This window comes from Mesitornis unicolor, unplaced genomic scaffold (assembly GCF_000695765.1).
Source record: "Mesitornis unicolor isolate BGI_N332 unplaced genomic scaffold, ASM69576v1 scaffold54904, whole genome shotgun sequence".
In the NCBI taxonomy this organism is placed as follows: domain Eukaryota; kingdom Metazoa; phylum Chordata; class Aves; order Mesitornithiformes; family Mesitornithidae; genus Mesitornis; species Mesitornis unicolor.
Genome location: NW_010181799.1, coordinates 1,534 through 28,951, shown reverse-complemented (window position 1 = coordinate 28,951; position 27,418 = coordinate 1,534). Strand labels below are relative to the sequence as shown.

The 27,418-nt window shown below is 37.9% G+C and overlaps 1 protein-coding gene across 1 annotated transcript; it reads right to left on the bottom strand.

The window, feature by feature from the left end:
• LOC104539868 (probable helicase with zinc finger domain) lies at window positions 1-27,418 on the bottom strand (the record flags this gene model as incomplete). The annotated part of the gene is made up of 14 exons (XM_010183524.1): window positions 1-127; window positions 649-828; window positions 2,730-2,860; window positions 7,280-7,613; window positions 12,357-12,624; window positions 15,694-15,991; window positions 16,312-16,419; window positions 17,495-17,693; window positions 20,657-20,732; window positions 21,153-21,197; window positions 21,336-21,342; window positions 22,033-22,089; window positions 24,019-24,143; window positions 27,382-27,418. Coding segments are annotated over 14 exons (1,992 nt in total), but the record flags the coding sequence as incomplete, so codon positions are not given.

Genomic DNA, 27,418 nt, shown 5'->3' with positions numbered 1-27,418 from the left:
AAAATAAGCCTTAAAAAAATACCTGAGAGGTCTTGCCTGGGGATTGCCTGCTTCTACATATGGATGTAAATAATCCTTTATGTAGAGATCAGCAGCACTATTAGAATGGGTGCAAATGAGAATCCTGCTGGAATAAATGGTGCAAATAAAAAAGCAATGAAGGAACAGAAAACAATTCAAAGCAGTAGAATACAAAAAAAAGGAAACAGTGGCCATCTTCCTGCACATTTGTCTTAATGAAACCACTCGCTAACCTACTGCAGGTTGCATGATTCAGCCCTTTCACTCAAAGCCTCCAGTTATGCAAAGATTTAGTCAAACAGCTTCTCAATTATTTTGTGATTATTAATCTAGACTCGATTTTAAGCAAGGAACAGCTTTTATTATCTAGCATACTGCAAAACTGTCCACATGGAGCAAATCACAGTCATTCTACACTGCCAATTTTCATTAGTTTTGTTCTAAGAGAAAACACAGGCTAAGACTATAAAATCACTTTATCATTTAAAACAATGACGGATGGCTTAGTTTTGTTTGTTTACAAGCTGGATGGAAATCCTATAGATCTACATTTCACCTGAATTTAAGTTTAAAAATTACATCTCCCATGCTAATCAATCCCGCGCTGTATTTAGTGCCCCCTCTCACCTAGTATCCTGCTGTTGGAGTATGTGCTTGACTGCCTGAGCCAGAGTGAAGGTTTTTCCTGTCCCATAGGGACCGATGATAAGAACAGGAGGCAGTTGTATTGAAAGTGGAGTAGTGATAGCCAGAACAGCTTCTTTCTGCTTCGCGTTGAGTCGAGGGTCCAACTGCTCATCCCATTGTCTGCACAAAAGGAGGACAAAGAGTTTACAAACAGAAGCTATGACAAGCTCCTGTCAGGCAGAAATGAAATCAGGTAAGATTTCTAAAGCTTTAAAGCAACTGAAGAGCCTGTATGCTACTGTATATGTATACTATATTGTGTCATTCTGAGGCATACTGAAACAAATCAACAAATCTAGCAAATCACATGCTTTAATCACAAACATTTGGTAGCATTTGCAATGAATCAGTTGGATTCTCCTTTTCAAAAGGAATCTATTTCTCAATTTACATTATCTCACATAATAATTAACCTTCATCGTATACATTTTTTAAAAAGTATACGCTGCACCACCACCTGAGAACAAAAACAAGTAGACACACAATGATTTTCTGTTATTACTATGCAAAATGTAACATTAACTATGCTTTTTCCCTGCAGTATTTACATTGTCAACTTCAAAAAAAAAATGATTATGCAACCCCAAGGCTTGGTAAAAGTTATCTAAGATTAAATTTAAAAACAATTTAAAAACTATTAGCTACCAGTTAACTAAAAAATCCTCTTTCCTTTTTTTTGGGGGTTTTTGTTTAGATCATTAAGGCACATACCTCTAATGGGAAAGCAGCCTTAAAAATGATTTTGCTGTAACCAGTTAAGTGACAGCAGCTTTCAGAGCAAGATGCTTCCAGAAAATTCCAATGAGCGTAAGAGGTTAAAGATTTGTAGACACAGTTATAAAGATTCCCACCGACAGATTTAAAAGTAGACATGCACAGTAAAAAGCACCTGTCACGTCTGCACATATGGCCATTCTTCAGTAACGTGATCTGCTTTGGTACAAAGCACTACGCTTCTCACAGACTGGGAAAGTTTCTGATCAGCAGTAGTTAGCAACAGGGAGTAAAATCAAGAGGGAACTGACTGAATTCCTAACTTTTAAGACAGCTATGAACAACAAGCTGGCAGGAGACTCTAAGAAATGTTGGAAAATAACAGGGATGTAAAACAAATATAGAAGAAGAACAGAGGGAAAGCCAGTTTTGAGTCAGTCCGAAGTACTCATTGTCAAGGCAGGGCAAACCAAGCACAAGATGGTAAAAAACCATGCTGCTTACACTGACTTAAAGTGAACTACAACCATTATAATGTATGTATATAAAAATATAAAACATGATACAAATAAATTATATCAACTACAACTGATATGTAAATTCATGTCATAAAATTTATATTTACAGAAAACAGAGAAGATGAAGTTCTAGCTTACTTGACTTAGCTTCCCTGTATTGAAACCACTGCTTACTCCCAAAGTAAAATATACTATACATTCTTCTTTCCTAAATGTCCTCTTTGAGACAAACTATTTTCCCTGCATCACTCTTAAGTTTCCCTAAAAGTGTTTCTGTAACATAGGGGTTTATATTTCATAAAGGAAACCCTATATACGAAGAATCTCAGGACTGCGTGCAAGTGCAACGCTGCTCCTTCCAAGAATCATTCCCACACGTTTCTTAGTCATCGTTCTCAGTGAGGTGTCCAAGTTTGGGCTCATTACATCAAACCCGAAAGGTACAAACCTGACTGGTATTTACTTTCCTATAAAGTATTGTGCATATTTTCAGTGAAGAAGAGCAGAACAGTAAATAGCAACAGCAGATTTGTTTTCTACAGCTACAAAACTGCAATGCCTACAAAAGCCCAGCTCAACCGCAGGGAAAACCAATCAAGAGATTCTCGTTCTCACAGGATCAGTTTTCTTGGTTTATTTAGGAGTTTCACTTCTTTCTCTGCAGCACCCTCCCCCTTAATGAGCAAGGCGTGTTTCTTGTTCTAGGGCAGACTTGAGCCATCTGTTAGGAGAAACTCAGTGCTGCATTACCACACGATCTTCGATACTCAAGCGTTTGTACTCTTGTACCTGTTGGGACTCCAGGGTATGGTGGGAGTCATGCTGACATCTGGAAACAAAATACTGTTGTCCTTAATCCTGTCCAAGGCGTAATGCATTTCACAGAGGGGTAAGCGATTTAACTGAAACTGAAGTTCAACCTGCAGCGCAAAATGAATGAATAAATGAACATGTGAACCAAAAATGATTAATTTAGAAAACACTCATTAGATTTTGCTGCATATGATGCGTTTTTATCTTCCTGCAAACTACTGGCTCTCAGAAGAAAAGAGCAAACATCATTCAATTAAAAGATTCGCTATAAAATTGACTTGCTCTTTTCTTAAGTAAAGATAAATAAAGCATTTTCTCTAATGTAATTTTGTTGTTTAAGGTTAAATTCCACTGTACTTTCAGGGGAAAAAAAAACCAACCATAGAGAAAACATTCTTGGAATTATTTTTGGACTACATAAAGCACTTCCAGAAAGCATTGTTGTCCTAAAGCATTGTTTTTCAAAATACAACCATCCATCCTTCATTGCAAAAACAACCCTGAAACAGTGACAGGCAAGACGTTTTTACAGATCAACAGATGATGTAAATCAGAGGTGTGACCTGCGGAGGCAAAACCCAAATATTGTTTATTTCTAGGCAAACCTCTCGAATAACATAACTTGCCATTTATGTGCAATTATGAGAAGTCTCCAACAGTTAATTTCTAAAATTGGTTGCTTGTCAATGCATTCATTTTTTCTCTCCCTCAATTAGTTATGTTGCACTACGAGTAAATAAAAGATAACGCCAACGCAACTCTGGGTCAAAGTCAGAAACAACACACAGAGCACCTGAACATGAACAACAGCTAGTGACATTTGTTTAAACATACAAATACTAAAAGAGCAAAGAGAAAAATACATTTTCAATATGAACACTGTAAAAGCAGCTCCTGGGGAAACAATTCATAAAACCCGTTCACTCAGATTATCATTTACACACATTTAAATTTGCAATTATTAATCTCTCCAAAACCAAATTAACCTGATCAGAGCATTGTGCTGAAGAACTAAACGTTAACAGCTAACACAGAAGCCTTCTCCTCTAACATTCACCGATTCTCTATTAATCAGTCCATTATTACTTTAATCTCATAATTATTGGTACCAACCAGAAAGTTCAACAAACACAGAGCAATAGCAGAATATATTTTGGTAATTATCTTTTCTGACAACTTATATTAAGACTTTAAAAAGCCCATGTCAACTAAAAGAAGTTTTCCTTATGTACTACGAACAAACTCCAGTCTGTTGTATTAATGATCCCTGTGGTTATCCCAAATAAGATAGCAAACTTGGGGGAAAAAGGGGGGAAAAAAAGCAGACAATCACTTCTCTAAACATGACATGGCTCATTCAAAGCCATATAAATTCTCTCAAGAACCCTCTCCTATGGAGGAGAACATTATTCCTCTTATGGAAGAATAATTTAGCCTTCTAGATTTAACAGCTTACTGGATCTGATGCTCTTTAATCTGCCCACAAAGTCAGTTCCAACCACAGGGATCACACCTGTAAAAAAACCCCTCCTGTGCACCAGTAATGGTCACTGCTTGAAGATCATCCCCTTCAAAAGGACTTGCAAAACACAGCTCTTGGAATTGTCTTTTTTCTGGTATATTTAAATATTACACTGTGCATCTGTAGCATGTAAAATGAACACGAGCTTTGCTGTAAATAAACAAAGTTTGCCTGTATCAGTGCAGGATGTTGCCATTAATTTTCAGTCTCTGCAGATACGAAGACATTAAATATTCATCTTGACTATCACAATGTGTATAACCATAACCCTGAAGAAAAGGGCAGTAATAAACTTGTACAACATTAAGCATGGAGTTCACTGCAGCGATTTTAAGTTCTAGGAAAATGTTTTTTAAACAGGATACATGAACACTTAAGAGTTGTTTTGCCCCCCCTGTTGCACTGTGCACTTTATGCCACCCACGACCTCACTAAACATCCCGGTCCCCAAAAGCAGCGTGGTTTAGCGCTTGTCAGGGGTGACAGCATCACCTCATCCTGCCCCAGGGGGACCTCGAGCTCCCTTCCAAAACTGTGTCCTCCCCATCCATACCCAGTGCCCATTTGTCTGCCCAAAAACATCCCACAGGTGTTTGGAAAAAAGACACACAAACAGCAACGGTGCCAACCTCCCAGTTTGACCTATATAGGAAAAATATCTTTGCTCAGACAGATAAGACCAGGCAATATAACAATAATTTAAATGCTCAACTGAGCCCCATTAAACACCTCTCATTATCTACCTGCATTCACCACTTGCTTTAACAGCTTGGGATTTGTTTTGTTTTTAACCCAGTTTGGACTGAATCAAATAGCCCAGTTTGCTGTTGCACAGTACTGAATGAGGCCATCTGTGAAGGAGAGGCTTTAATATATATTCCACAAGAAGAAAACAGTGGGAAAGGAAGTTAATCCACTGCCAGTTTCACACAAGAGGACACGGAACAGAGAAACCACTCCAAAAATAAAACAGTCGCATGTTAGTTTGGTCACCAAAAAGAGCAGCGGCCAAGAGGGTTTAAAGCAGCAGCGCACCGCAGCCCACCTTCATGAATGGTGCACCTGATAAAAGCAGAATTGTGCATTTATTAGAGTTTAGCTAAATTTTTTTCATGAAAACGCTACACATCCAAATTATACCACCTTCAGTTCTAATCCGAGGAGCCCTTTCCAAATTTTCAGTCAACACTTCGTCAGAAAATAATTTCCTCACTATTAGAATTCATTAAAATACAGGTAACACTTTAAGGATTTGACCACCAGTTCACTGATATATAATTATGAAGTACTAAATGATTTTATAAATAGCTTTAGGACCCAATTTTTACTGCAGAATAGCCTTGCTGCCACAGGCAAAGTTTTCTAAGACACTCCAAGAAAAATAAGGCAGCTCCTGAAGCCCCAGCTCGTTTTGCATTCCAGTGGAGTTTCTGATAGAATCAATTAGTAAGTTTAATTATTGTTTTAAGAAAACAAACACAAAACCAAGAGCCCAGAACAACATAAGTCTTCCCAGACCAATTATCTATGTTAAATTAAGACATTAGGATTCTTGCATATGCTTCCCCAAAACAAAATGAATGGGAGGAGATAATCCTTTGGTGAAAATGCGTTCATTTCCAGCAGTTCCAGTGTCCTTAATGTGAGGTTATTTCTGTCTGATAACAAGATTAATCAGAAGGTCTACAGCAGACACACACTGGGGATGGGTGAGGAGTTTAAGTACTTAACCTAACTAGAGCTTTAACTTTCCCTTTTCACATCTAATGCACTATCTTGTTTGCAAACTACACTATTAAAAAAATAAATGTATCTTCTTCACCCATTTCATGTTAACTGCAAATGAAACAAAAGCCTGGTCTTACCGCCAACGCAATTTTCTCTAGAAAAAGCATTATAACTCCTCATTTTGCAACTGAACGCCTCCAAGACAGATAAATACTTGTCTGGGATGCGTGTCAGAGGAGCGAGAGCCATGGAGGCAAGTATTATTAATCTGAAACACAGGATATATATACAATAAAAGTCTGTGTTCACCTTCCTCATGCCTCGATCTACCAAACCTCATCATTTCCATCAAGGAAATATTCCTTTTGTTCCGATACAGGCATAGAAAGCAGCACAAGGCCCATTCATAACCTCAACAGACCTCATCAAAAATTAATCTCACCTCAGGCCTAGGAACAAACAGCAGAATCCACAATGGCATAAAAAAAAGGAATGAGAAGATACAAAATAAAGAGTCCAAGATGCAAGTTATCAAAGGCCGAGTTCTAGCTGGCTACGTCAAGAGCAGCAGAGTTATTTGGGGTTTTTTTGAGGGGAAAAAAAGCACAGGAATAGAAAACTCCCTCCTTTGATTTCGTTACGAAAAGGTTCCTGAGGGCTCTGGTGAGATGGACAGAATGACACAGCCATATCAGACACTGAACTGGAGAGAAGTCCAGGCAGCAGGAGCAAGCATTAAATTCAGTGCCTTTAGAATGAGAGAGGAAAGGGTGGGTAGGTGTGCTGGAAAAAAGTCCAGGAACTACCCACAAACACCTACCTGCAATAAAATACAAATAAAACAAAGCTTTCCTTTATAAGGCCATAGAGAAAGAGCTTTGTATTTGAACTAGAGACATAAAAACGATGTCCAAGACAGCTTATAAATCCCACTCTCAAAACAATGAGATAGGCAAGCAAAGCCTAATCAACTCAGAAGAATTTTGCCACAACTGAAATTCTTTAAAATACACTTTTACTTCGTAACAGTTCTAAAATATTAACTTCTTCTCCAAATAAGACGACTCATCTATACGTACAGCACACGCGCACACACATACATGTATTTATGCATAAAAAGACTTCACGCAGCTGAAATTCTCATCTGTGCTCTGCTTTCTGTGTGCGATGATGAATAACAAAAATCCTTTTTGTATCTTCAAGCAATCACTTTGTGTGGAGCCAAAACAGACGCAATGCAAACAGTGCCCATAAAACCACTTCCACTCCGACTCACCTGCATTTCACAATCTGCCCGAAGATTAAGCTCCTCACAGCATTCCCTGGATACCCTCAAGAAGATATAATCTTTTGTTTTCTCCTCAATAGCTGCTTCATAAACCTTCTCTTTGGTTCCTTGGCTCTGCGCTGACTTCTCTTTAGTGACAGGCAATAAATAAACAGCATTGACTTTGGTCATCACCAGCCGTCCAGCCAAAGTGTCTTCCGAAAGCGTTTCGGTGAGCTTAAAGCGGCCAAAAAGTTGTCCGTTTTGGGCATACTTTGCACCTCCAGAAACACCAGTGAGCATGAAGCTTGCTACAATCTGCAATTGCACTTTGATGTTGAACCTAAGGAAGAAAGCAGCCAATGAGTGCAGGAAAAAAAGCTCTCAGATTCAGAAATTGCATGCATTTGCACTGGAGATTCACTGCCTTACATTCTGAATGTATAAGTTCTAAACATAAACAAGTATAGCCAAATCGGCCCTTTGTAAGTACATAGCTGTCAAGTGTTTACACATTTTCCTTTTGATTACAGCCTACAAAACATATATTCAAAAGAACCAACAGCTATGAAGCTTAAAGAAAAAGAACCTTTACAAGACAGAATAAAACACTCATTTTCTGAGAGCAAAGATAAGTTTAGGGTGAATTGAGCTGCTGCGCACATCCCAAAGCAGTAAAAATTTCTCCTTAAACAGTCTGTAACATTACATTAGATATTCAAGGAGTCACAAGCAGGCAAAGAACAGAGTAAGATTCCTATTTATTTCATGGATCTCTTCCAGGCTCCACACCAAAGACTGCAACCTACATCTTAACAGGTAAATGGTATTACACCTATAGTTCAGTGGGATTGATTAAAATGCCTCCAAAAAATCAGAATGTAGGCACTGAAATGCAGTAATTTTATTTGAAAAGGGAGAATGGCATCGGAGGCTCAGCCATATGAACCATCTACCCACACAATTCCTATCGGCAGCAAGTTCCTCCTGTAACCAGAGATGTCACAAATTCATTCTCTGTAGGTACCATTTTCTAGAAGTCACAAGCACAACACATTAAAGAGACTTATATAGTTAATATTTTAATTATGTTAAAACACTTGATCAACCTCTCATCCACACTCAGTAATCTCCTCCTAGAGTATTTGAGGTCTTTTAAACAGATTGCTTTGACCTGGTTTTAAAAAGAATCAAAGGAGAAAAAAAAGTCCATCACTAACAATATTCAATTCTCTTCTCACAAGCAACTTTTTCCCAAATTTGCAACAAATTACAGGAGGAAAAAAAAAAAAGTAAAAAACCAAAGGTTTTCACAAATTAAATAAAATCTCTTGGAGAAAACTCTCATTTTCTTATAATATTTTTCAAACTTACACTGTTTATATTTGATCCGTTGTTCTTATAATTTCTATCTTAACCTAGTAAACTGATAATTTAGCATTTAAGCCTTAGTGTCAATAATCATAAATCCATAAGGTAGATGTAATCAAACATCCACCAAACCAAGGCAATACCTTTTTTTCTTATCTGGCAAACCAGGAGTCTTGCACCAAAACTGCAAGTTCGCCCCCTCGCGGTAACAGCTGCTCCTCCACATAATTTGGGCATTAAGTCACATCCCAATTTCACACCTCCCGACTCTCAAAAAGCAAGAGGCGTCTTCTTCCTGCACACGGATCCGTTCGGTTCATCAGTAACCACAAGGTTTACTGCATAAGCTACGCTTAAAGCAATCACTCAAACACAGTAGGTCAGGGAGTGCACCAGAATTAAGCGTAATCCTTCCAGTTCCCACACATGCTAAAAAAAACCCCTAAAACTAAATAAAAACCAAGCTTCTCCCATACAAGTGCTTTCCTATTGCAAAGCAGTTATCAGCAAGTTAGCAACATCTAAACCAGCTCATATCTCATTCAGATGCTTGTTAAAATACTATATTAAACATTTAACACAGTAACCAAGTGCTCAGCATTATTACTAAGATTCAATCACACCCTGGTATAAATTTATTTTGTTAAAACTTTCCTAAAGTTAAATCCCTGGGCTAGTGCATACACATCAGCTCGTTCTCAAATTCGGAGTTGTAAAAATGTGCTGGCAGACAGAAAACTGCCATTCTGAGACAAGGCAGAAGTTAACGTCTTTCTAAATGACTGACGTGAATCCGCTGTGCTAAAGGGAATCGAAAGTTTAGACATTTTCAAGCAATTTCTATTGAGGAAGCTGACACCTTCTGGCAAACGGTTAAACTGCAAAACCCTCTAAGGTTTAGATTTTTAAAATCCAGAGTTGCTTCTTTCATCCATTCCTCAACCTTGCTTTGCATATTTGTACAAAAAAGGGGTTCCAGGCATGCTTATACAAATCGAACAAACCAAAACTTACGTTTCCTCCTAAGCACTGCAAAATGCCAGTGTAACTGCAGTGTTACTGAAACTAGCTACAGAAAACCCTGTTGTTCATATTTAGAATCACAGAAATTCAAGAGAGACGCCATAATTCATTCATTCATCCAGTATCAATGTGAACAGTAAATCCCCAAAAGGCAAATAAACCCATTCTGAACAGAGCCACATACAACGATTTCTTAAAAGTACATTGAGCGCATTTCCTCTGCCATTTATAGATGCAGAGTTCAGACAGGGTGCGCAGTGTGACACCTACCCATGTACTGATAAATGCGAGACATGGTAATGACAAAAGCAAATTTATTTTCCGTCAAAGCCTGTATTTGAAGTTTTCACAGCCTTGAAGATTAATCTGCTCTGTAATTCGGGTAGCAGACAGTGTATATGGAAGGAGCTGTATGTCACCTCGCACCTTCTTTAATGTTCGTACCAGAAAACACGCAGTAAGTTCCAGCCACCCTACCAATTATCTGCTGCTTTTCTTTTGAACATGCAAGAGAGAAAGCAAGAGCTTAAAACCATCAAGAGATCGTACATAGGGCAAAGCTTTCCAAAACCAAATCAGTATCTAGCTCAGAACATGGCTGTGGTTTTTCTTACAGAGTATGTTTGCATTTGGAAATTAGACTGCAGTGGCTCCTTTAGTCTAACCTTTATTACCTTCCTTTGTGCTGCGCTCATGTGGAGTAATTTTTACAGATGTCTCCTGAAATACTAGAATAAACATGATTTAAAAGCAAAGCTTTCTGAGACTATCCAGAATGAACTCCCTTATAACTGAGCTCAAGACTTTTTAAAGTCACTGCAACCTTCACCCAACACTTTCCAGTAGTTCCACTCTGGTGATCCCACGTACCACATCTTCCTAGAAAGTCTGAAATCAGCAACATTCTTAAAACCCAACAAATTCGCTCCAATCTGAACCGCAGACACTCATTTTATTCCAGTCCTGTCACAAGAGACCACATTGACAACCGTACCACTTGCACAAGACACGTACACAAACCCATTAGTAGCAGCTCATCAACATCTCCACTCACGGCACCACTTCAGAGGTATTACAACCCACTTGCATTTGTATTTTTGGGCCCATTTCTAGGCTTGCAACCCTGACGCTTCACTAGAGAATACCAAGTGTGTGATCTCAGCCGCAGAGGAGCAGGAAAATGTGCTACTTTGAGCCTTGGTGCACTGAAGTGGGTCAGCGACAAGATCAAAAGAATATTTCTGTCATCAGCGCTATCAAAACAGAAGATTTCATGCACATTATTAAAACTTACTTTTTATTAATCTACTAGATAGAAAAAGAAGAGCAGTATCACTGCACCACATTGTCCAAAGAGGAAGCATTACACCCACGATACACTTACTATTCCTTCATTTCTACGGGCACGGTGCTGTCTGGTTTCCTACGCGGCATGAGAGTGTAATCCTCAACGTGAAAATTCACTCACTAAAAATACTGTTTACTTCTAGATCATATTTCATCATGTTTACTCTAAGCCCACGTTTTTTAAAAAGCCTTAGAAAAGTCAATCTGATTATAAATATGCATGATGCAGAATATTTCTGTGCGCTGAAAACAGTGTTCGAGGATGATTCCTCTACGTTAGACTCCAGCTCAAGAGCAGAGCACAGCAGTGATGAAACATGTGAAGACAAATAGTTCAAATATACTGTCCTTCATCTGAGACACAAAAGGAACTACTTTTCTGCTTTAAAAGTATTGGAAATACATAGTACTTTCTTCCTAAATTCTACAGAGGTGATTCAGCTGAACCTCTGCAGCTACAGGAGTAGTTCATCTTAAAAAGACATTTCTGATTTGGAATTTAAGTAACTGATAGAACTAAATTTGCTACTAAATTAGGTTAAAGGGAAGTTACACCTTTTTGACTTTCCATTCTGAGCAGTGAAACCCTTTAAAACTGTCTTGTACCACGAGTACAGGCAAAATTTTTAACCACAAACTACAGAAAAAAAGGCCCTGTAAGAGTCCATACATGGACTGTACTTGTCCATGCAGCTAATTGTTGGGTAATATGTACATAGTATCTAAAGATATTACAGAACAAAAACAAAAAATGTATGCATTCATTCATACACATTTCAGCTCTAAATAGGTTGAAAACCAGCTTGTGAATATAAGGTAATAAATATATAGTCAGCTACCACAGCACTGTAAGATCAGAGTTTGATCCACCCATAATTCAACATCTTTCTTTAAAATATTTATTTATGTATTTATTTATTTACTGTACACTCCCTCAAGGCCTTTTATACAAAGATTTCACATATTACTTCGCTATAACCTATTTTCACCAAGGAACAAAAAATATGATTCCTATTACTAATATCCTTTTGTATAGAGAGCCAAAAAACTATAAACAAAAATAATTATTCTCCAGACATTAACAAAACATTGTACAATACCCACTTAGTGCCTCCAACCATTAGCATAAACTGATAATATACAATTTGTTTTAAATGAGTTACCAGTAAATTACATTTAAGTGCTAGTGACCTTTATCAAAAGCTCTATTTGTAGACTCATATTCAACAAGAAGACTTAGTATCTTAAACAATCCTGTAGGTTTAATGAAAAAACACTGCCCTTTTTCATTTTAATAGGACAAGAAGAAACATCTAAGAGGTATTTTCATAAAGGTATCACTTACTTGCTAACTTCCTTATACTGTGCTATTTCCTCTATATAGAGGAGGTCGTGGAGCCGTGCCTGATAGTTGGTCTTGGTCAATGATTTGTCCAGCACAGATTGTGTGAAGAGCTGGTCAGCAGAGAGAGGGATTTGGTATCTGGTAAGAAGGCTCTTCTCCAATTCAGTAGTTTCATTAGGCTCAAATTCTACAATAGTCTTAGAAGTAGAATCCCAACGCTTTGCTGTGGTTAGTAGCTGTTGCCGTGCATGCATCAGGTATTCAAGATCTGGATGTAGATACGTAACAGAGAAAGGGAGTGAGTTCAAACTCCATGTGTGTTTGGTTTTAATAATAACAACAACAACAACAACAACAGTATAATAATAGTAACAACAACAATAATAACAATAACAATAGTAACAACAACACAACCCACAAAGACCAAAAAACCCCACTACTAAAAATAACCCCATTAGAGATGATGAACTAAATGTAGGTAAGAGTCTCCTCTGCCCACAACAGCTTTAGTAAGTTCTCTGCTTGTAATTAACAATCACCATCCCTACTTTTCAGGTGCACCCAGAGAGCAAGCAGGCTCTCAAACAATGTCAGAAAATAAAACAGTCAACAGATTGCAAATAGAATGAATACAGACAAACAAGGAAAGCACTTTTATTTTAAGGACTGCTAGCACCTTTGAAGGACTTAGCCTGACAATGTGCTTTCAAAGCTTAACTGCAGCATCATCTCACTTCAAAAGTAGTGAAGAGCCATACAATAAATAGTATAAAATTTAGAAGGTAATAAAAGACAAGTTTATAAAGAATCTGGTATTAAGTCATTAAATTTGCAATACTGGGAAAGACTTTAAAAAAATTCTACAGTACTGTATGTGTATTCTGCAGACAGCTGCATTATACAGCTATAGGTTAGTTTGCCAGGCAAAACTTTGGCAATGTAATCTAACATGATATAAAGTTAGAAAATTAAAAGGAAATTAGGTATAATTAAGTATAAATTAAGTAATTCAGTGTACCCTAATTTCAGGGACCACAGAGCTTAAATGAGAAAGACCAAGCACTGTCTACAGCCACCCAAAATATATCCATTAACACCATTAACAAAAACACTATGACAACAGCGCATCACTTCACAGAATTGCAGTTAAATTGCAGAGCTGAAAATATTTGGCATTTATAGTGAAGCTATAATATCTTAATGTATTATCTCTGAGTAAGGTTTAAGATCGGTATCCAGGATATCACACCAACGCTGAAAGATGTGCAAAAAAGACATTTTCAAATTCAAATTAAATACTTGACATCATCTTGACTGTCTTTGTTCTAAACAGAAGGAAAATGGCTTTTTAGCAAAAGAAAGCTCCGTTCAGCTTGAGATGACTACAGGAACACAGCTTCTCTTATTCGCTGTCTCCTACGTATGTGTTTGCTAAGAAGCCAAATTTAAATATCTACCTCAAGCCTAAACCATATTAGTAACTACAGCTGTATGGCAAGAAAATAATCCATGTTTATGTGATTTCTGTGTTTGAAATCATCTCACCATAAATGAAGCTTTCCCTGGTGTTACCCACACCTCAGATCACAAAAGCTCAGTAATTTTGCTGGGATTGAGTAGACATTCACTAGGACACCATTTAATTCCCAGCACCAGAGAGGCTTCCACTGGAAACCCAACATAAACAGTTCCTGGCACAGATTGCGTGGACAATGACCCTGTCTTAAAGAACATTTGGTGTCATCTCAGTGTACAGAAAACATCTCTTGGTTCTCTTTCTCCATAGCAAACAAAGATTTCAAAATACATAAAGGAGGCTCCTCCATTAAAATATTTTAAAGTTGACCTTTCTCTCCTGCCTGGATATGTAGACAGGGCCCTGAATTACATGCAAATGTGGAGACCTCAGGCAGCTTTCTGTTTGAAAAGTACATCCAGGAGATCCCAATCCATATATAACAAAAGTAAAAGAAACACCGGGATTGGACACCCATCCAACAGTTTTCCAGGACCATCCATTGGTTTGACAGTAATTTGGACTTTACAAGTAAGTTATGGCTTGGTTTTCCTAATCTTAACCAGGTTTAGGATAAAAGGACACCTGTTCTCCACAAACTCCATGTCTTTGGAGGGCTGTCAGCTGGGATTACCCACACTGTACATGGAGATCACGTAATAGCTCCTGAAAAGACCACAGCCCTGCATCTAAGCATAGTTTCTCGTTCTCAGTGCAATATTCTCTGCTTCAAGAGACATTACAACCTGAACAGTCTTCCTGCTCTCAGCCACAAGTACTTGGGTCACCTGGAAAGATCAGTTCATGATCTTTGGTATTTGCTATTTACAGTTGCTTTTTGTTAATGTTGCAAATGTTATATGAAAATAAAGGCCAGGAACTGCTGTTTTTTTAGTTTCATCTTTCTTCCTTCTATTTGCTTTTTCTTCTTCTTCCTTCTTATATCCCAGTGCTACAACTCTGTTTCGTTGGTGTTTGTATCTCTCAAATTTTCATTATAAACTACCACATTCCATCTTACCCCCTTGCTTGCTGCCAAGTGACACAGTGACCTATATTTAGCTCTCTCAATCTTTTACCATAAAACAAAGCGCTTCCTTTTCTCTTACACCTCTTCAAACATCTTTCAATTTGTTGAAGTATTTACGATTACGGAGTTAATTCAGATTTAAACTGAGAAGCACAGAACAATTTTATAAACAGAATACAACCCTTACAGTAACAGGTAGTGGGTTTTTTTACTGGAACACAAAGTATAGTTACACTTCCTTTACATTTTGAAAAATTCATGTCAACAGCAATTCATTGAGTTACAAGCCTACACTTTGCCTCTTGCCTTTGACAACTCTAGTCAGATATTGCAAGAGGAAAAAAAAAACCCTTCTCAGAGAGTCTGCTTTAATTAATGAATTAATTACAGGGCATATCCTTGTACAGAAACACTTCATCTCTCTACTCACCTTTTTCTACATTTAACATTTTCATTGATACATAAACAACTACAAAAACATAACCATACTTCAACTTCCAGTGCTGCCTTTGCACATATATGAAATTAGAAATTCCCAGCATTTTGACAAGACTTAGGAGCCATATCCTGACACAGAGTAATAGTCACACTCCAGTTATCTGCCTTATTTAGGCCCTCTAAAGCTTTTGTCCACTATTTATATTCATATTTATGATTAATATAACACACAGTAAAAGACACTTGCTAGTTGTTAATACAGATGCTGTTCTGCCCAGAAATGTGAAAATGAAAGAGATGGCGTGAAAGACTTCCAATATTTTAAAAAAATACATAATAATTTAATACATTACCTTCAGTTGAAGCAGCATCAATCATGACTCGTTGCATGAGGACTGGTTCTAATCCAAAATCAAACACAACAGTTTGGCGAAAAGTTCCAAAGATTTCTGTGTTAAAGGCTATACTGACTTTGTACACATAATGATCTATTCCGTTCTGGACCATCTTCCCTCCTATCCATTCCTGACAGTTTTCTGGAACTTCTTGAGATACCTGGGTAGTGCTGTCTCCAGCAGATATTGCAACGATACTAAAATGTGGACGATGGGCATCGTAAAGCAATGCCACTCGATACAGCATTCTTGCAGGCTACAAAAAAGATGCAAAGGTTGAAATGACAGTATGTTGGAAAAGTGAAATTATTTCTGCAGTATCTTCATTTGCAATCAGATAATGAGAGCTTAAAAGAACTCTCAACGTCCCAGAGCAGGTACAAGTCCTGCCTCTTTCCAGAAATCTGGGCAGTTGATGCGTAATTGCCAGAGCTGCTGGGAAAAGAGAGAGAAGGGATGGTGCTAGGAAGTTTCTCTATTTTCAGAAGAATTACGCAACTGAAATCTTAATTGCAAAAGGTTATGGACTGCATTCTAGTTATTATTGACTCGCTTTCAAAAGATAAGTAGTCCTACCTTACAAGTGAGAGCAAATGTCCACGTCTGGTGGGACTTTTTGGTGGTGACAGTTACCGATAGCTCAGGATTATGTTCTACTCTCACTCCTTCTACACATTCACTAAGCTAGATTAAAAGAAAAAGAAGGTAACATTAAACTTCTACAGACAGTATCGAAATAAACATTCAGGAAAAGGTAGTGTTTTTTTAACAGAAAGGGGAAAGAATGGTTTCCGAGATTGTGCAGGACTGATGCAAGTCCTCCATACAAATGAATGAAAATATGTGCTAATTCAGAGAGACAAGCAAGCCAAATCTACTACATCATACTGTGTAAGCAAAGAATAGAACCATTTAAAGACAGCCACAGGACTTGATTTTCAAACACCAACTTAATTGTAAATGTTTAAAGAAGAACATGATTTCATTTGGAAAGAAGAATTGGATACAACAAGGCCCAAAGACTGCATTTCCAGAAGACCCCAGATCTCACTGACACCAATGAGACCACTACAGACACCAGGAAACTAGAATTAGGATTTCTACTCATTAATGCATTTTGCAGAAAGCCCACTCTTCCCAGATTTTAATCAACAATAGATGGACCGAAAACTCCTTAGGGTCAGTGGTAAGTAGAGCTGGTCGAATGTCGCAAAACCCTTCTTTGGAATTGCAAACTGCTGCTAAGTTTGATCATATCCATACCCCACACCTTCAGTATTCAAACGTTTTTGAACACTTAGGGGATTGGCTCTTCTTCATGTAAGTACCTGTAGCTGCAGGCAAAAAGGAGCCATTCAGGTGTACTCTCCCCTAAGTCATGAAAGCTTCACCATTTATTGATCTCCAGTTTAAAAAGTTCTGCCATCTGGTCAAGGAACATGACCACCACCATGAAACTTGGCTGCTCCATCCTGCACTAGGAATAGTAAATATACAAAATGAACAAGCTGCGATTAACCCATAAACTGCAATTCACAAACTCTACTGAATTCCTGAAAAGAATGAGTCCATCTGCAGAAATCAGCCTGTCCCTGGTATCTCCGCAGGAAGACATAGGGCAGGATGGAAAGGGGAGCAAATTGGTTGGACAATTTCTTGGTAAGGAGTAATTCGACCAGCTCTGATAGTAAGGGCCAAAAACAGGCTCATCTGTTAGTTTTAAATATGAGCACATAGGGAAGCAGTATATTTTCCTTACCACTTTCTCAGGAGATAACGAATTCATCCATTTCTCAATCAAGGTTTCCATATAACTGCCCGAACACTGTTTGTTTTCCTTCTGCTGTTTTAATCTGATCAAGCGGGAAGCATATCGTTTTTGCCATTCTGTTAGCTCTTCCTGGGAATGTGCTGAAGTACACTGTGCACCGTACCTGCAGATCCCTTGCTCTAAAAATCTACATAAAATAGGAAAAACGATTATGCCTTGAACCTTTCCGTCTCCAATTAAAAAAAAGAAATCTATCAAAATTGTACTTTTAACGCCAGAAGGCAATCCTTGAAGTCTCTCTCAGAGAACGAGAGGCAGTTTAGTCCATTGGAACCAATTTGGAAATACATATACATCTACACAGCATTTTGTAAGAGAGGCAGAAGCCTCTCTTATTGCAAATTCCAGAAAATTATATCAAATTTCTTCAAAATATAGGAGGACACAAGTCTTCTTAGGAAATTTCCAGCTCCAAAGAAAGAATCAAGTGTTTGTACCGCAATTAACACAATGAGATCATGGACCATCCCTGAAATGTCTCGGCACTGGATTAATATGAATAAAACTCTGTTAATCAGGGGCAAAGAGAAAATGTATCAAATTTCCTCCAATAATTATGTTATTAGCTGACAAATACTCATTCAGCAGTCTTTCCTGGAGCAACAGTGACATCATATGGTCCTTTCCACTAAATACACCTACACAGAAATCACCTCAAGGAAAAGGTTTCATCTCCTTCTTTGTAAAGGGTGTATGAGTATAAAAGGATCCTAATTTGCAGAGGTTCAACATTTTTCACTTAATGGTATGTCCTGATGCATCAAAACTGATCTTCCAAATGCCTGTATACAATTTGAGCGTTCTAGATCTCAGAAGTTATTGCAAGTCTGGGCAAATGGCTGTATTACTTGGGAGCTATTTTTATCATTAAACTTCATATTAAAATTATAAAACATAGGGCAGTAGCTGCGCCTTCATCATTCTTCACAACTGAAGCATTTAAATAGATGACAAAATGAGGAATCAAATGGAGGGAGGTAAGTTCTGAAGGTACTAAGAAAGTATTGCATATACAGAACAAACACCAGGCCAGAAGGCTGGTTTGTGTCTTTGCTTTGCGTAAGGAGACTATCAAGAGTTAATGTAAGCATCACATTTATTATAACTAAAGCCAGGCAGAACGATCTCTGTTAGGATACTAAGTTTATAGAAACTCTGTAAACATAACTATATTGGAATTTCATGTGGATAACTGTATATACTTCTATTAAGAATCTCTTCCTACAGTGAGGAGTTACTGTAAAAAAAGAAAGGATGCACCAAGACTAAATGAATACAGCAAGTCAGGACCCCCATCACTGCTGATGAGAGCAGAAGGCGATCAGTGCTGAACAACCTTGCCATAGTCAATGTATTATGTAAAGTAACGTGAATTAGAACACCAACTTTGAGCTACGTGACAAAAACAAATAACACCCAACTACAACGTGAAAACCTTGCAGCAAAAGCACCTGGATATCTAGGCCACACTTGCATCAGTGGTTAAAATTAGATTTAGCATACACTTTTCCTTTAAGAAAAGTTTAAACATTTAAAGGTTTGTGTGCCCAAATGGTAAATAAAATACTAAAGGTATTCGCAAGCTATGTTCCTTAATATATTTTAAACTAAAGTATTTTTCTTGGCAGTCAGTTTCAATATTCTTATTGTTAATTTTCCAATTCACCATTGCATTAGAAAGCTAAAGTACAATTATGATTTTCATGGCCCAAAGTAAATGGAGTGCAAGCATAAAAAAAGAAAAATGTTGGCCTGTTCTTATAAGCTACGTAGCAGATTAGTGGTTCCAGTGGTTTTCTCTCTCATTATTTAATAGAAAAGCATATTACTTTAAAATTTGTCATCATTATGCAAGTTTTCCAAGCTCTCATCGTTCATATTTTTAACAGACACTGCTTTTCCTCATTTTTAGTTTCTTATTTAATACCTCCTGCAATTCAATAGCTTCATTATCTAGAATAAATATGCTGTACTCCTACTGCTTTATGGCACACAGGGGAAAAATAAACCATAGCTTCAAAAAATTCATATTCAGTACCTGTAACTGCCTCCTCATAAGGGGCTAAAGTCTTTAGTTCATGGTCAGAATGACACTGCTCATGTGGATTTGCTGAGTAAGGCACATCCTTCTCACTGTAAGGGTTAACAGTGTGCGTAAAGCTAATTACAGCTTCAGTGGGAAAATGTTTCAGAGCAATGGCTAGAAACATGGAATAGGTGTTACTCAACAGAAAATCATCACAAGCTAAAAACTGTAAATATCTGCTTTTTAAAAACTGCTGAATATGCATCAGATATGGTAAAAGTCAACAAGAGATGCTAAGATTTAGCATCTCTAGAAAATCATGCCAGAGGTAGTCCAAATTCTGCGATTCAGTCATGTCATTTTAAAAGCAGGTCAGATTCCTGATCGTGTTTTCAAATTAATTAATTTGCATCAGTTACGTATATGGCAGAATCGGGTGCATAATGATGGTTCCTTCCCATGTACATTAATTCTGTTTTATGTAAGTAATGTCTATCAACACCGCAAACTACAGGCAATATTGACTAGGAGAATGAAAAAGACAAGGAGGAGAAACTCCAATAGGAGCCATTGGACCTTCAGCAAGGCAATTCACTCTGTGTATTTAATCTTACACAAAATGGAAATAATGAGATCCGGAGGGAAATCCTACAAACACCTTTGTTTTTTAATTTGAAGACAAAGCCTGCGTATCTGAAGGCACGCACCCTACCTGCTGTCAAAGCACACTTCACTGTGCTCCAGTTTGCTAACACTGGTATCTGTGGGAACTCTTCACATCTCTGAAATGATACAAATTAGAAGGCAGGGGGAAAAGACCCCGAAATGCTGACGTGTCACTAGGAACAGGGTCCTCAAACCACTCTCTTTTGAAAATGGAGCTAGCGATTCCACTTTATAAACTTCCTTATCAACTGACCCTTCCAAAAATCTGTGACCGAATCAACTCCTCTTCTAGCAAGTGCCTTCCTTTTCCTGACCTCTTTACCATTCTGTCAGCAGCTAAATAAAAGAGGAAACATGATGATCCCTTGGAGAATGTTGATCTAACGCAACGACTTTACCTTTTACATAGTGTATATTCTTCACTGCTTGTGACTCCCCTGGGTGGAGGGCGGAACTGCCAGCCATCCCGGCACCCTGCAGAGTAATCAAAATTTAGGTTACTTTTCTAATTGCCAAGCATTTCTGAGTCCAGGGAACCGTACCTCTAAACATCAACTGAAAAAGCATTCGTACACAAGCAAAATTATCCACCAAAAATTAATTTTCAATCCCTAACAAGTTCATTTAGAAGAAAGGTCCAACGGCTATGAAGGTAAGTTTCAAACAATTTGCAGAATGGGGCAGGCTCTGATACAGCACTCTGAATTTGGAGGCAGAAATTTATATATATTTATTGGTCAGTCCATGAGGAGATAATTCTACCTCAGTCCTCAGGACTCATCACGATTTTCAAGCTCCTTTTTATCGTTCTGACTACTGTGCAGGGCTGAGCATTCAGCAGTATCCAAGTCTTCCCACTACAAAATGAAGTAGCTTCAGAATTAAGTTACATACCTTCTTCTAAATCTTCTACATGATATCCTGATGGTACTTTACCAGCTGCCTACAATCATATAAAAAAGCCCACAGTTATAAAGGAACACAAAACAATTTCATCAACAAGAACTGTTTTTGCTTCATAGCTGTCAAAATGTTCTTAGAACAACCGATATATAAATAAAAGAAGTCTGATATCACTTCCAGTCTCAAACATGAATTTCATATTAACATCGCAACTGGATCGCAGCCACTGATAAAAGGAATTCTGACGGGAACTGTCACTGAATGAGTCCATTCATTGTTAAAAGAAAATTTTAGGGATTTTTACAAGACCAAATTCCATGCTGTGATCACTTTAATGTGGACTGCAGTGAAGTTTTGAAAAGGCCAAAAGTCTACACTGTATTGAGATTCTTTCAGCTTTGAATCTACATTAAAAATAAATCCCAAATCAACAACAAAGCACAAAAAGAAGAATATAAAAAAAAGCGGCAATTTCATCAATAGACAAGACAGATGAACCTTGAATACAAGGTGACTGAGAGGGCATTTCTATTTGTTAACCAACTTCTTAAGTCATGTTTATTATTTCTGAATCATTTCCAACAGAGAAAAATACAATAAATACGACAGATCTTAATGCTTTGAATTCTTTCTGCTCACTACTTCAAGACAGTCAACAACCTATTAGCATCTTCCTCTATCTTCTCATACATCATGCAAGATGAGGATGAAAGGTTCCTGAATAAGCAGGGTGGTAAAGACTGACAGAGCAGTGGAAACAATGGCGTTTGAACCAGGACACTCACAGTGAGTCCCCATGAAAACAAGCCTTTTGGCTGTCTCAGGTACTGCTCATTAAGGAAAAGATTTCCAATAATGTGCTCATTATTACCTCTGTTTCAGCAAGAAGTGTTTTCAGGCGTATGAGATCTTTAGTCACCATCCCGTTCTGGGGGGAGAAAGAACATTAATTCATCAAACACATCGACATCCACACGCATTATACGACAGCAACAGAGTTCATTTCCCTTCTGCACCACCACCAAAAGAAGGGCAAGAGGGAAGAATTAATTTGACTTACGATGTACAATTTTAACAACATAACACTGAGCAAACATTACAGTGAAAAGGGGAATTTTACACTGCCCAAAACCAGCACGCATCAATACGGAAAAACGCAGAAGAGCAGCATATGTAGAAAAAACTGAGGGAAAATAATTGCCTATGAAGTTAAGCTGTCACTCAAGATAGATATTAATAACTACATATTTACTGATTGCTATCCTCCAGAACAGTGCTCTACACGCACAGTAGCCATGGAGGCAGTGCAGCCCAATGAGAGCCATATGCACAGATACTGAAACACTTCAGCTCTGAAGGAATCAACACAATAAACTGTCAGCACTGCTGTATGGATTAAATTCTTCTCAAGGATCTACTTTATAGATTACTGATTTCTACAGTTTCTGTGTCATCATGTAATCTTTTGAGTTTTCACTAAAAAGCAACGATGAGCCATGTAACTAAAAACAGACGCATATTCAAGTACATGTGAAGTAAAAATCTTTCAAAATTGAATTCATCTGAAATGTAGCTAAGTGAAACAAACTTCACACTCGTGCAAGGCAAAACTTTGATCAAAGGAACCCAGACCTGTGGGTTTTATGTCAATAATCTCTTGCAGAAACTTAATTAAGTGCTACTAGGTTTGTTAGACCTCTCCATATTTTGACTGAGCTACTGAGCAGCAGCAATTACTCTCTTTGCTGAAAACTTACACACCAAACAATTCTCAAACTTAGGGTTTTTTTCAAAATCATTTTTCACTTCTTCAGCAGAAAGGCTGCAAACCGAACCTGTTGAGCACAATTGTATTAGAGTATTATTATCTCAAGTCATTGGGAGGAAACTGGATGGATTCCAAGTGTTCAATAAATTCATTCCAAAACTCTGTTTCATTTTTCCTCTCAGACCCTGGCAGAAGTCAGTAAATCAGCTGCTGATTTCAATATTTCTACTGAAAACAACTGCGTCTAACAACCTAAAGCCTGTAAAAACCTCTCCCAAATTCTGCTTTGGGACGACACTCCAGAATTAAATACGAAGGTACCTTTAATTTGCACAACAATAGCTAAAAACAAGGGCCCTGTACGTTCCCTGTGAGCTTTTTTTTTCCTGCAGGCAACTTTCCTTCAACCTCACCAGGAATTTTTCAATAAAACTTTTTTCTTTTTCATTAGAAACCACCGGCTAAACAAAGACAAAAAATCATCTTTTCCTTCTGTCACAATAGCCAATGGCAGGGGGAGGAAGGGAATTCAGGATACCTACCAGACAGACAAACAGCACTCCCTCTCAAAAGCAACCACTGATTAAGTTAAGCACCAAGATATAGGAGACATGATCCAATTTCAAAGTAATAGGCTCTCCTACAGCAGTTTCTGATGTCAACCACACATCCCTCATGGTCTGACCAGCTCTGCTCTTCTCTGTGCTGTGACCACGTTTCTGGATTTAGCATCACCAGCAGTTCATGGAGATGAACCGCATGCTATTTAATCTAGATTAGAGGAGTAAAAAGGACACTATCCTTTGGAGACATACTTATGTCCCTGATTTTCACCATACACAAGGGATTCTTCTCGTAACAACTCTGAAACACTGTTGTAATGCAACAACCCAGGCACCCTGATGACACAGGCGTTCCCGTATCTTGTCTTCCCATAGTTTATCTTCCCACATCTTTGTCTTTTTCACAAATTTATGTTGCAACCTGCCAGTCCGACATATGTTCAGAGTTTGTTATTAAACACATCTTAAAAACAGAGAAATACAAAAGTGCTTTTTAAATTACGTGGACCGCAGCAAACCCACTTACCAGTGATTCACCCATCAGTGATTTGGAAAGAACATTAGACACAATTTGCAGCTTCCCTTTAAGATGCATGCAGCAGAGCACCGCACGGAAAGATCCATCTCCCTTGGCCAGCCCCTCTCCCAGCACTGCAACACAAATCAGCAACCATTAGCTTCAGCACAGTATTCATTTAAATCAACTATACACAATTTTCCTTCACTTTTAATGTGAAAGTTACGTCTGAAACTTGGGTTGAATTCACGGTTTCGTGGAAAGACAAGTCTTAGACGTAAAGGAAGTATCACTTGCTCTTGTCTAATATTAACTTGAAACTTGTCTCTCGCTGTAGGAAATGCTGTACAGGAGCTCAAAAAAGGTTATAATGTTTACATGCTAAAAAAGACAAAAATTAAATATGGAAAGGGTAAATTCAAGTATCTGACACAGACACAAAGGACCTCCTCTTCACAGGAGGGGTAAAAAAAAAATAGCAACCAAGAAGCTCTCAGTAACACAAACATGCTCAGGAAGATCCATTCATGCTCACAAAAAGCATGCCCTGGCGTTTCCAAATATAGCTAACCTCCCCGTGGCCAATTCCTGCTACTTTAAAAGGGCTTTTATTCACTTACGCTGCGAAGTGCAGGATATAGGAACGACTGCTGGAGTCCAGAAATGTACAGGCTCCATGTAACAGAAAACTTTCCTAATGCTTTCTAGCACTGGATCAGATAGCCAGCCAAACAGACACCCTCGTTGACACTTCCAATAGTGAAAGGATTTATTTCATGACACAGACGTGCTCCAGACAAGCAGGAACAACACTTACTCGTATATATTACCTGTCCAGAAAATGAAATGTCAGAGCGACTAAAAAAGCTAGAAAGCTACGCATGTGAGTTGAAAAGAAGGCTGGACAGTTGTTTAAAATTACAGAATTGCAAAGTATTTTACTGTTATTGCAGGCAACGTCAACATCGGTGTTTATGCTGCTACTCGTGCAGATGCAAACAGCTCCTGTTAGCGCCAACAGGAATTTTACATTCACCACAACTGCAGGGTTACATTCTAGAGTAATAAACCAAAACTCCTCACTGAGCTGACGTTCACGTCACTAACAGAAACTGTGTGAAAGACTAAAGAAAAAACAGTCCCACATAAAAACAAGCAGTCATCTCTTCCAAATGAAATGGTAACTAAATCTTGTTTATAAAGTGCCTCACAGATTGCTCTGAATTCACCGCTCTGATGATACTGACCACATTTCCAAAAATAGAGCTTAGTTCCCAAATCAGAAGCAGTGCCAGAAATAGCTTGAACATGTCTGACAGTTTGCTATTTTAACCTCAAAGATTAGATGCCAAATTATGATCTTTCATATCATTAACTGCATAGAATTACCAAGCTAAAAAATACAGTTGCACAGTAAAAGTTACAACACATTAACCAGTATCTTTTGTTAAAGACCTGTGGAATAATTTAACAGATTTTAAGTTATCGTCATTCCTTCTAGCAGTGCGAGCCCCACAGTATAGGGAACATACATTTCTCTAGCTATTCTGAAATGTACTTATCACTCAGGTTAAAATAAAACGCTGTCATGGGTATGCAACATGTCAAGCCTTGTAAGAAGGCAGAACAGCAACTTGAATAAACCTGTCTATTAAAAAAAAAAGTGAGTATCAAGGAAGTGTGAGTATCAGGTAGTTCATACTACGGTTGTTTCTTCCCAAAGGTATTTCAAACATAAAACTAAAACTAATACCTTTCAGGATCACAAATGCAGATACTCCAAACTATCAAATGCTGGGCTACAATTGCTACAGCACATCACACAGAACCACAACCAAGCAGTGCTTTCATGTATTTGTAAATAAACATGGGGTGATGTATACAAATGTATACAAATATACACTGATCCCATTTTTATACACGTACATATATATGGCATTAACAAATTGAAAAATGTCCTCAGTTTTAGATTGGGAAAAAATATTTGCAGAACATGCTGGCATGAACTAAGGAAATGAACATTAAACTGGATGCTATTTCTTTGTTACTAACATAAATCTGAAAGCTGTGTTCTCATTAATTAAAATATAAAAGGTAGAGATCAGCACTCCTGTTCCACCCACTTCTGTGCCCGCCCAGAGAGAAAAAAGTAGTTAACATGAGAGCTCCTTAAAGATCCTGATAACTGACAGATATGCCCTGAAAAAGTTTGACAGATGAATGTCACCCATCTACCCCGTGACAAACCCATCACACCTCATCAATGAGCACACTTTAATAAATGGCATTCTCCCTCCCATCGCCTTTAACCACCATTCATCTCCCCATATGTCTCTCTTTGGCTTTTATTTGCTATCATGAAAGACAACTGTGAGCTTAGTCACAATGTTACATCCTTGGGATATAGCAACAGATAAAAGAAGCAGCTTAAAAAAAAAACCTGACTATTTTAAGAATGGTACTGATTAAGAACGTTCAGCCTTTTAAAATTTGTTAAACTTTAAATCTGCATCTACAGAAAGCAAGTTTACTTTTCTTAGTTTCCCCAGACTATGACAAAACAACCAAAACTAAACCAAAAAAGCAACCCTAAAATAAAATACAAAACCACACAAAACCAGAAAGGAACAATTTGGTTACCAGTGCCAGCACAGGAATGTCACAGCAGCGTATCACACAGGCTGCGTAACAGAACTGTGGTTTGAGGAAATCCCCCTTAAAACACAAGAGTACTTTAAGGAACCGAAAACTGAAAGGTGGGATCTACCCACCTTTTCCAAATCTAACTGATAAACTCTGCTCCAGTGCCTACCATACTCTGCAAAGAGTTCCCAGTGAGTTTTGAATCACTTGCATTATACAGGAATAACACAACTTTATCCTTTAAAACTACCCCAACCCACCACAGCAGTGGAACATGAATGGCTCAACTTCAATGCAACATATGCACGTTCAGCAATTTTAACAAATAGGAATAAATCTAAGTACATCATCTTGATTTTCTCTGAATCAAGTCCCAAAATGCAAACCAAAACAGCCACCACGTCCCTAGGCAGCAGGGTGGAACAAGCAGCTCTCTTTAATTTCACCAGAAGCCCAACAATACCGATTCAGCCTGCACTGTATACACTGAAGTATCTATGAGCCCAGCAGTACTGCAGTGCCCAACACCCCATTGGAGTTCTGGTGCTTGAAAATCAGTTACAAAATAGCAAGGTCTTTTAAGAAAAGAAAAATTAGAAAGCAGATACATAATTTTAACTAGGAAAAAAATATTGTTACCAAACTTCAAAATCTGGGCATCATTTTTAAAAGTTCAGACAACTGACTGAGATACATAACGCTACATAATAGAAAAAGAAATAAGCATACCATGCCTACAGTCTTCATCTGCTTGCCCATACTTTTT